At 40.4% G+C, this 11,943-nt stretch overlaps 1 protein-coding gene across 1 annotated transcript in view; it reads left to right on the forward strand.

Annotated features, from left to right (window-relative positions):
• Positions 1–6,506, forward strand: part of smc3 (structural maintenance of chromosomes 3) — a 31,069-nt gene extending 24,563 nt beyond the window's left edge. The window contains exons 25-29 of the mRNA XM_085161533.1: positions 2,823–3,035; positions 3,510–3,701; positions 4,231–4,408; positions 4,761–4,867; positions 5,400–6,506. Of these exons, the coding sequence (XP_085017659.1) occupies positions 2,823–3,035; positions 3,510–3,701; positions 4,231–4,408; positions 4,761–4,867; positions 5,400–5,471 (762 nt within the window). The 3' untranslated portion in view covers positions 5,472–6,506. The remainder of the gene's footprint in view (positions 1–2,822; positions 3,036–3,509; positions 3,702–4,230; positions 4,409–4,760; positions 4,868–5,399) is intronic.
• Positions 6,507–11,943: the final 5,437 nt, after the last annotated feature.

Genomic DNA, 11,943 nt, shown 5'->3' on the forward strand with positions numbered 1-11,943 from the left:
GGAGAGGAGTTATAGAGTCACAGTGAGACAAATATCTTCTGTAGCACTCAGACCTGCACCTCAGGGCAATGAGGCTTTTACTGTATTTACTGTGGTGACCAGTCAGGGAAGCATGCACAGGGTAAAATGGATTTTCCATGATGCTGAAGACTTTCTTCAGCATCATGGAAAGACTTTCTTCAGCATCCTGCTCTCAGACACATACAGAGTCTTAAGTTCTACTCCTAGAACTGGCCCAGCTTTCCTGATCAGCTTGTTGGACCTTCTTAAAGACAACTTCAGCGTTCCTGGACCAGTCACAATTCACTGTCTATGTGTATCTGTTGCCCTCGGCCACCTCATAATCTAACTCCTTGGTGCTGCCAGGAGAAAAGGAGGAACCTGTTTCCTAAAGGCTAAAATCAATGGCTTAGTATTAGTGATGGCAAGCTGTCGATTAGCTCACACCATCTATAAAACTGTCCACCACTCTGCTGTACTTCTGTACATCAGTGATGCAGTGATCTGTACCCGAGGTCTGAATATTACATAAGGTGAAGAAAAGGGGCGATAAAATAATCCCCTGTGGTGTTACTGTGCTGCTCAGTCTGTTCATTCAGCAGCTTTTCTGTTGGACATACTGTGGTTAATCCTGGAGGAAGTTTCTAATCCAAGTTATGAGGGGAGCATGTGCCTGTTGTATTTTATTTTTTTAAAATACTTTTTCCAAATTTATAGTACATACAAACAAAAATAAGAGAAAAGAACGCAAAAGAAACAAACTAAACAGAATGAAACGCACATAATCTGTGGGGTAAAGAAAGAACAAATTATACACATATGTAAACATATCTGTCGCGACCCGAACTGGGACGACCCAAAATCTGTCCAGATACTCCTCCGATAAACTAAATTACGCCACCACAAATCCAGAGAGTCAGTAGGACACCCCCAAACTCCCATGCCCATTACAAAACCAGATAACCAATTACAGTCGAAACCCTGTCAATCCTCGGAGAGGGGCTCCTACCAGCCGGGGTATACCCAAAGTAACGTCCTATTGATCCCGTCCCAAAACACCATCCACCCCGCCCCTTACATCCACACAAAGACAGCAAAGAGCATAATTCTCACAGTGTTTGCAGTTATTTCAAAGAGGGAGTGTGCTGGATGCAGGAAGCAGTTGATGGCATCTTCCATGTGATATTTAGAGTGACTATATATGAATAGATAGACTGGTAAAGATATCTGAAAATAAAAGCAAAATCCAATAATTATTAATTTTAATTTAATTGGTTTCACTTAAGAAGGAAATATGTACAATATTAACTGTTAGCTTAGTTAGCTTTAGTTAGCTTAAAGCTAATATGAATCAGCAGTCCCTTGGCAAATTACATGCATAGGATCAGAAAGAGTAAATCACAAAACATCCACACACCCACTGTGGATCACTCGAGTCATTGGACACACTGACATATTATTCATTAATTTATAAAGTTGAATTGGTGATTGTACAAAATACATTCAAATCATTACTTTAGCACACATTTAACAGACACAGAACAATGCTAGCTTGGAATCACATTACTGTCTGCCTGATTATTTTAGGTCCAAAATGTATTCCCACCAATGTTCATTAGCTTGTAACCTTTGTTCTGGGGTTCAGCTGAGTAGAGAGCCTTGCTCCTGAAAAGCTGCTGGCATCAGTGAGAGTAAACTGATGACCTGAAAGACAATATCCTGCAAAGCAGCACGATCTTACAGGAACAGTTTTATTTCACATGTTAGCCATTACAGCAGCAACATTAAAAATTATGAAATAGCTGTGTTGAGGTCAGTCTTTATGTGCATTTTGTCCCCCAAATCCATTTAGAAATATCTGCACATACACATGCAGCCAGAGCCAGGTCTCTTCAGGAATAAAGCCCAAGGCCATCACATCCCACCCACTCACCAGTGACTCACTAGACACTGGGGTTAAAGACTGTGTGTTGAGTGGACTTGGCTGCTTCTTTCATAAGTGTCTGAGTGCGCACACTATGTGTGTGTCTATGCGTGTGTGCTTGTGTAAGCCCCCCTCCTCAACAATGCCGAAAATAGGCTCGCTTGCTCATAAACACTCCATACGCCATAGTTAATCTTTCTCCACAGGACACTGCTTGGGGGCATGATGGTGCCATTGATTGCAGAAGTGGATGAGAGAGCCATGTAATAATGGCACTTGCTCATGCTTCCTTGGTCATTAGTGATTCAAAGAGATGAATTTAGAGTTTGAGAGTTTGGAGAGACAGTGAGACACTTTCAGGCTAGACTAAACTAGATCTTAATTGATCAGGCCGTGTCCTCTTTCAGATATGAATTAAAGGTGCAAAACATGTCCATGAAATGCATAATGAATGTATGTTTAGTTAAACATGTGAAACTCATTTTCTAGCATTACGAAACCTGTCCTTGAGTGGAAAAATAATCTGAAAATATAAAAGTACTGAGCAACATTTCCTGAAAGTGTAGTTGTAACATCAAAGTAAAATTGCCAAATTAGTGAGTTCAGGTTTTAAAAACATAAAAATTAAAACAAGCAGGTACCGGTATGCATTTTTATTTTAATTTTTTTTTTTTTACATTAGTGGCTTTCTGTGTGCATCACTTAATATACTGTTATTTCACAAAAAGTATTGTTTTCTGAAAGATGGATGGATGAATGCACAAGCAATCTAAATTATAACTTCGAAAGCGAGCATGTTTTGAGGAGTAATTTAAAATGATACTGATTTAAAGCAGATCTGATCTTGCCTGGAACTAATGATGTATTGTATTCCACTTTTTTTCCTCTCCTCCAACAGTTGTTCAGAAAACTGGAGCAGTGCAACACTGAGCTGAAGAAGTACAGCCATGTCAACAAAAAGGCTCTAGACCAGTTTGTCAACTTCTCCGAGCAGAAGGAAAAGCTAATCAAGCGTCAGGATGAGCTGGACCGTGGCTACAAATCCATCATGGAGCTCATGAACGTCTTGGAGCTGCGCAAATATGAGGCTATCCAGCTCACCTTCAAACAGGTACATTGCAGCTCAGACTCTGATTTAAAATCTTCAGTGATACAAGTCCATGGTTTTTACCTTAGACCTGTATGTAAATCACCCACATTTTTGGAGGGAAGCAGAAGTGATCATATTTGGACAAGCAGTGCTAACTTACCAGCCAAAGCTAGCACACTTCATACGTAAATCGCAGGATTGTAAATTCCTGGTAAGACACTAATAACACACTATAATTTCACCCACCCAAAACTGGAGCAAATATTTCTTGGGTAGACTTTTAGTACACCCAGTTACACAAAAGCTACATTAAAAATGCTTCAGAAGCTACAAACATGGTTGAGTGGTCCAGTGTGGTGACCTCACTTTGACTGAGGTGAAACCTAGAAGAAGAAGTTCAACACTAATTTAAAGCATTTTCTCAGAATGTGAAAAATTCCTGAAAATGTGACTAAAATTCACTTTCTATCTCTTCTTACCTTCTGCTCCTCTCAGGTGTCGAAGAACTTCAGTGAGGTTTTCCAGAAACTGGTGCCGGGTGGCAAAGCTACGCTGGTGATGAAGAAAGGTGATGCTGAAGGAAGCCAGTCTCAGGATGAAGGAGAGGGCGGTGCTGACAGCGAGAGGGGCTCCGGTTCACAGAGTAGCGTTCCCTCCGTGGACCAGTTCACTGGAGTCGGCATCAGGGTAGGAGTCTTTTTCAGTTCAGTTCTTGTATCTGCTGTTAGTTGCCGGGCTTTACTGATTACCATTTATAAATCAGCTTTTTTTAAAAAAATGAATGGAAGATAATCAAATAATAAGAAGATGCTATAAGTGAGCAAAATGTTTCAACTCTTTAATTTTTCTCATTATATAAAGTTTTATCATTTCTGAGGTAGAATTGTGCTTCTTGAGTACCCTCAGTGTATTAAGTTTCCTTGAGTCTTTGTTTGGAAACATGTGAATGTGTATTTCTGGACTGTTATGATTTCTGGTCCTCCCACACAGAGAAAGAACCAAGGTGAGATTGGTCATGCAATGAGTAATGCGCAGTCCTCTTAGGGCTAAATTTATCTTTATCATTATCAGAGCTGTTGTAACATTGCAGAGGATTTGTTTAACTTCATGAATCAGAGACTCTTATAATAAAGTTCTTACAGTAAAGAAATTGATTTCTCTGTTTTTGTTTCAAATAAAGTTTGATGGTCTAATTTGATGCACATGTCCTGCGTAGGTGTCCTTCACCGGGAAGCAGGGCGAGATGAGAGAGATGCAGCAGCTGTCTGGAGGTCAGAAGTCTCTGGTGGCTTTGGCTCTGATATTTGCCATCCAGAAGTGTGACCCTGCTCCTTTCTACCTGTTTGATGAGATCGACCAGGCCCTGGACGCACAGCACAGAAAGGCTGTCTCAGGTAACAATGAGTTATGTGTCTACACAGGTTAAATGAAATAAATCTATGGCTCAGTAGGGTTGATTAGTAAAAATACCTCTCATCATTGATCGCAGTTTCCTCTGTAGTAAGAGTAGGTAGAAGGTGGACGATAGCCTGGAGAGGTGGAGGTATGTCCTGGAGAGAAGACAAATGAAAGCTAGTAGAAGTAGGAGATGAGCATCAGGGGTGAAAGGGAAGGCTTATGAAACTGTAGTGAGACCTGGTGTGATGCATGGTTTGGAGAAAATATTACTGACCAAAAGAAAGTTAAAATGACAGTTGCTGAAATATTGGAAACTTTATTCAAAGCAAACCTTCCTTCTTATTGCAGATATGATTGTTGAGCTGGCTGGCCACGCCCAGTTCATCACCACCACCTTCAGACCTGAGCTGCTCGAGTCTGCGGACAAGTTCTATGGGGTCAAATTCAGAAACAAAGTAAGGCCTCTTCCTTCGAGTCTCTGTATATCTACTGAGAGTCAGACTATGCTCCGGGATTAACAAGTTTTAAACGTACCTGAGCAAGTTTTCTCACAATCGTTGGTGATCGTTAACAGCGTGATGATGTTTCTGAGAATTCAAATGCATTTAGTAGGTGGTGATTTTATTATTATTATTATTATTTTTTTACAACAATAGCAAGAAAAATAAGTCTTAAGAGAGGCTGCTCATTTGTTCTCACACAGCCCAGCCTACTAAAGGCAGTGGGGAAAAAAACAACTGTTTTTTTCACTTTAGCTTTAGGATTCAAGGGAGAAAATGCAGTGGTGGTGACAGTGGTGTAAACATAATTTTGCATTCTGTTCCAACTCCATTTGTCTTAAATCAATAGCATTCAAAGTTCATTTGTGTCTTTGTTCTCCGTCAGAAAAGTGATAGTAATTTCTTTTGTGTCTGTCTCTTAAGAAAAACGATTACTGCTCAGTCTGTGCAGCATTGATTAGTCATTAACCATCTCTGTGTTTTTTAGGTGAGTCACATCGACGTGATCACAGCGGAGCAGGCCAAAGACTTTGTGGAGGATGACACCACCCATGGTTAAGAGTCTCCTGCTCTTTATCATCCTCTCGGCCCCCACCTCCAACCCCTCTTCCTCCATCTCTACAGCGCACTGCAAACCTCAAAGGCCTCCAAGACAGGGCCCAAACGCAGACATATCCCACTCAGTCCAAAAACCTTTTTATAGTCGTGTTAAACATAAACAACACAGGAAGTCTCAGCTTCTTGTGACGTCCTTGTGATTAAGATGTAATTTAATTCATGCCCAGAAACCCCAACTGACCATTACTCATATTTAGAGTTAAATCTTCAAAGGCTGATACGAAAAATCTGGAGGACAAAATGTGGCTATGTTGATAATCTTTAAGTTGACGGACTTGATGTGAATCAGCCTCATTATAGATGACAGTTAAGAGAGGTGTAGTTATTTTACACTGAAAAAAAGGTTCTGAAGGGAGCACTTCATGTTTGTGTTACTGCGATGATTTATTTTAGCCGAATTTTGGTAATCTGTCATCCAATGATAAAAGCACCAGAGATGCAACCCTTCAGGATCTTTCCTCTTGTGTACAGTTGAGTGTTTTGATATGACTTGGATGAATCTTTGGGGGCCTTAGGCTCATCTGGATGTGTTCATTCTTACTCTGGTTTCTGTAATGTATACTCTTTGTACTCATGAAATATTACTTCTGTCACAAAAGCCACTTGGCTTAAAATGTTCAAAGCTTGTGGTTCCCTTTTTATGCGTGTATTCTGTCAATTCTGTTCTTTGAGGTCATTTCAATATATGAAGTTTAATTCCAAAACAACAGATACCCATTTGGGAACCAACACATCCTCCTAACAAGAATGTTTGTGAAACCTGACCGTGTCCACTTGGGTTCAGTACTCGGTCAGTCGCTGTTTTCTAGAAAGCCAAGATGTTATTAATCTTAAATTTCCTTCATGGAGTCTTTGTTTGGGATTGAACTCCTCATATGTTGTACCTTGTTTCAAATCTTTCTTTTTTAATGTTTGTGTTCCTTTTTATGTAATAAGAAAACATAGAAAAATAATAAAAGGTGTAAAAAAAAAAAAATAAATAAACACGTCATCTCCGCTTCATGAGACTGCCACCACTAGGTGGTGCTCTTTAATTGACTTTTTTTTTTTTTTTTTTTTTTTTACAGCAAAGAAAGTCCATTGGTGGTAAAGTAACATATATTTATGATATATGTTACTTTTATATTTAATTTCTTCACATTTTCATCAGAACACAAGTGTGTGTACAGCCAAACTAATCAAATTATCTCAACAAAAATATTTTAGAGCAATTATGTTTTGTTTTACCATGCTCAATATATTTATTAGTCCACCTGTGATTAAAACAAAGCAAAAATGTTTAAAAACATTGAAAAATATACATGGATAATAATTAATGCAAATAATAATTTCATGTTTTATACCTAAATTTGAACCTGCACACAAATTAATCAAGTCTAATGTTCAACCATTAAAAACTTTCTGATCATAAATCCAAGTAAATGACTAATTTGGCCACTTAATAAAAATGAATGTGCTTTAGTAGTATTAAAAATATGATTTTGTACCTGATGGATACCTTGAAGCTACAGCTGTGTCATAAACCTTACATTAGATCTTGGTCTAATAAATGTGATACGCACTGTATACTGGCAATGTAAACTGATAGATTTTATCTTAAAACATCTTTGAAAAGCTACATTCATGAAAGAAGAGAGATGTATTTACAAAAAGAAAAGTCAGTGTATATTCTCACACCCGATTGTGTTCCGTCACAACACTTGTCTGTGTCTAATCCTTTAATTTCAACACCAAATTAATCTAACTTGAGAAGGAAACCTAATCCACGGCCGCTGTAGATTCAGACACAGGGCACAGTAGACATGTGGTCAGCAACTGTAGCAACAAGGTCGGTGTCTGGCACACATTACACAGCCCTTACACTTGTGTTATATTTTCTTTTTTAATAGCAATGATCCTGAATTACTTTGTGCCAGGGGAGCTCCCACATGTCACCCATGCATGGCTGCCATTCCAGTGTAACATCACCTTGCTCTGGCAGCGCATTTAAAAGGTTGTGACCTCTTGAGATCAAGTCTTAGATCCCTCTTGTAATACTGCAGACCTCCAGAGCATCTCGGTCCACGGCGTTCACCAGCACTCGCGTGGTATCTTGCGTCAGAGTGCTTTCCCCTTTGAAAGTAGAGCACCAGGAGCTTTGTCCTCCACTTCATGACTCCACTTCTGTTGTTAGTCGTGATCTAAAACAGAAATATATTTCTGGCCTGAAGTTGGTGTGTGGGGGTGACTGCTAAGAAAAATCAAACAGGAATACATTTTGACTTTCTCCAGCCATGGGAGGTTTCCTATATTTAAGAGCCAGTGCCTCTAAATCTAATTCACACTCTTGGCATAAACAATTGAAAAATAACAACCATTTATCTCACCTCATACAGAACAGTTATTCCCTCTTAAATGCCCACAGCTGTAATAAAAACACCTGCTTATACCTCACCTCATTGCCAGCACAGCTCATCCGCCTGTCCCCTCTCACCTCATGGATGCAGATGTGTCACATTAACAACTCTGCAAGCTCTCTGTCACCACGTCAGCTGACATACGTCAAAGAGCATCACACCTACCTACCCACACCGACGTTCTCATTCCACCAATAGAAAAGCACGATCTGCTCTCCTCTCACACAGGTGTAAACAGCAAAGACAGCAAGTAAAATTCAAATCCATCCCATTCTCATTAAGCTTTACTTGGTTTATTTGCGGGATTCTCTAACCCCACTCCGGGTCAGGGACGAGACCCTGACCCAAGTGGAGGAGTTTAAGTATCTTGGGGTCTTGTTCATGAGTGATGGGAGAAGGGAGCGGGAGATCGACAGACGGACTGGTGCAGCGGCTGCAGTGATGCGGAGCCTGGTGAAGAGAGAGCTGAGTGTAAAAGTAAAGCTGTCAATTTACCGGTCAGTCTACGCCCCTACCCTTACCTATGGTCACGAGCTGTGGGTAGTGACCAAAAGAACGAGATTGCGAATACAAGCGATGGAAATGGGTTTCCTCCGAAGGGTGGCCTCTCCCTCAGAGATAGGGTGAGAGGTTCGGCCATTCGGGAGGGGCTCAGAGTAGAGCCACTGCTCCTCCACATCGAAAGGAGCCAGTTGAGGTGGTTTGGGCATCTGACAAGGATGCCCCCTGGGCGCCTCCTGGGCGAGGTTTTCCAGGCATGTCCAACCGGGAGGAGGCCCCGGGGCAGACCCAGGACACACTGGAGAGGTTATATCTCTTGGCTGGCCTGGGAACGCCTTGGTGTTCCCCCGGATAAGCTGGCGGAGGTGGCTGGGGAGAGGGAAGTCTGGGCTTCTCTGCTTGGGCTGCTGCCCCCGCGACCCGGCCCCGGATAAGCGGAAGCAAATGGATGGTTGGATTAATAAATGAGCCAGCATGAATAGCCAGATGCATGAATCTGCTGATGTCAACTTTATTCATATAAAATACTGACATGTTTATAAGCCAAAAACTTTGTGCAGCTTTGAATTTCATTTTTAATTAACAGATTAATCATCAGACCAGCACCACCTCTTGCCCGGCATCAAGCTTCTTCTCATAGTCAAACAATAAACACCATATCTTTTCAAGCCATCTGCTCACCCCTCTGCTCCCTGCTATCAAAATATGGAGTACAGCAATAGACAGATAATACCAGCTCCCATAATCAAGCTCCTTATCATAGAAAAGGCATAAAGCTGTCTGGGTATTTTTTCAGTCAAGTTAATTTGTTGTGTAACAGGTGCTTATTAACTGCAGTGGAGAGAGGAGGAGGAGGAGGAGGGAACCATGTGAAAAGATTGGCTCTGTCCTTGCACTTCATGGTGGTCCATCTGCCATGCAGGCCCAACACACTGCTTATTCCTCCCGGCCGCTCCAAAGTCATCCGTCTGTTTTAAGCGCCTGTCAGCTGATCAGTCAGTCTGTCATCTGTCTATTTGTCTCACTGTTTTTCCCATCACAGACATGTGATTGTGGTCTGTGTTAAAGGTCCTACATAAACATGTAACTGATCCAAAGCCTGACCTGAAGCCCCTGGACGTTGTGGTGAGAGATGAATTGCAGAAGGGTTAGGGACTTTTGCTCTCTGAAGGAGAAAAGAAAACTAATTGATTAGATCCCAGTAAGCACAGTGAGCATATCCCGCTACAAATTGTAAAAATAAATCTGGCTTTGTGTACATTCACAAAATCCTAAATTATGGAAGTCCTGGACCAACATTTGTAATGCGGTAACTCTGCAAATGGATTTTTTGGATGGATCTTGGGATAAAGTCCAGATAATATAGCTACCAGCTACAGCACCTCATTTGGCACATTGAGTTAATTAAATATCTCTGAGTAAGTTTACAAGTTTAGAATAAATGAAACACAAATACTAGTGAAATCTCCTACATACCTTTCTAATATATGTATGTATTAGATAGGTATGTAAACATGCTAATTCTAAGGAGCTACTATGTAAACCCAAATTTCCCAATTTTCCTAATGTTGTAAATGCAGCCACATCCAACTTTTTAAAAATATTTTATTTTATAAATTTACTAAATTTACTGCTTCTTCTTCTTTTTTTTCAAAATATTTAAAAATATGTTTTTATTTTATTACTATTTTTTTTTTATGTTAGCTGATGATTTGAAATGGGTAGCTGACTTCCTTGATCTTAACCACGGGTAACTTGTGCTGATTTTTGTTCTGCAACAGTCAACTTGAACAGCTACTCAGCAAGCAGGGACGGATCTGATGGACTTTCACACAGGTGTGCGCATGCGCCTCTACCTGTTTCTCTGCAAACGAGAAGGTAAGGATAAAAAGAGCTTATGTTCAGGCCCATTATACATATAGTCGTTTGAACAACTAACCTAACACTACTGTATCAGGCTTTAGTTTCATGCCCGTAACTTTGCGCATGTGTGCTACATGACTAATTAGCTACATGGCCAATGGCTAATGTATTGTTACAGGTGCAGCCACACCTCGAAAACCCCAAAGGTTTGTACTTATACTCTGGATAACTTTGCTTTTGAACATTTTGGCCAAGATTGTAATTAGACTGGCACTTGTTATATAAAGTCACAGGTTTGCCGTATAGGGTTAGGGTTGGGGTTGGGGGGGGGGGGGGGGGGGGGGGGGTTAACAGGGTAGCCTGGGATCTGCCCCTGATGTTAACTGAAGCGAATTAACAAAGCACACTGTTGGCAAAATGTGAAATCCTAAACGCGGGCTAATATCGCTCACTCAGCAATAACAAAAAAAGAGAGATGGTTTTGTTAGTGACAAGGCAGCTTTAGATTTTCTTTAAGTCATCAGACAACAGCTGCCACTCACTCAAAGGAAGGGATGTTGAGCCAGCAAAGGAATTTAAATAGTGACTGCTGCTACATGTCCAGCGGTGCCTCAAGTGGGTTGCACAAGGAAAATAACTGCATAATAGTATTAATTTTAAAAAGTCAAATCTGTTTAAGTACAAGTATATTCTAAACATTCGACGAATTATTAGATGATTACATTTATCAGTTTTTCAATATAATTTAATCATTTTCATCCAATTAAAATGAACATTGATACATTATTTGTAATTCCAAAGCCAGTGTGAGACATTGACCATCTGCCTAATCAGTAACTCTTCCGCCTGTTGCCTTCATCAATAAGACAGCTGTAGTACTGACGTAACACTCTGGTTCAGATGAATTTAACAGTCTTCACAGCCTGCAACATAATGCATCCTGATGCAAAATATGGTCAAAACAAAGCTTCTAGGAAACTAAAATCTTTGGCTTTTGAAGGGATTATGGTTGCAGAGCTGAAACTTAAAGAAAGTGCAGATCATAAGCTTGTGTTGATTAAGAAAAACTTGTACTGTTGGAGGAGGCAGGTGGTTCAGTGTGCAGTGCTATGTGGAGGAACACCTGTTAAATATTGTCTAATCAGTCTCCCCTATTTATGTAGTAGCACAGTGGGACCAGAGAGGAGAAGTGGTGAGTGAGGCTGGTGAGAGGACCGTGGGCAGAGCACTGTGAAAAATGCATAAAAGCACATTGTGCACTGCACAACCGTGTCTGCATCTGATGTTGACATCCCATGGCAGTTCTCACCAACTTGTTTCCGCATTACCAGGGAAAAAATAATAACTGCTAGTTAGGACCCTGCGCCTAATTACCCTCAATTAGACTAAATCAGTTGTGGCTTTAAAAGTGCTTAAAAAAAATCCTAGATTGCATTAGGTAGTAACTAAGTTACTAGTTAGCAAAACCTGTCACACCTGCCCAAATCACCAGCTTGAATAAAGTAGTTCTTTTGACTTTTCTTTGACTTTTGAAGATTTTTCAGATTTCTTAGCATTTTGTCAAAATCTGCGTGAGTCTTTACTTCAGTTATGTTTGAATATACAAGTAATAATTATGGATACAAACACCGAGAGGTTTTTCCTGTCAGGGTT

The sequence above is a fragment of the Neolamprologus multifasciatus genome, chromosome 6 (genome assembly GCF_963576455.1).
Source record: "Neolamprologus multifasciatus chromosome 6, fNeoMul1.2, whole genome shotgun sequence".
NCBI classification, from domain to species: domain Eukaryota; kingdom Metazoa; phylum Chordata; class Actinopteri; order Cichliformes; family Cichlidae; genus Neolamprologus; species Neolamprologus multifasciatus.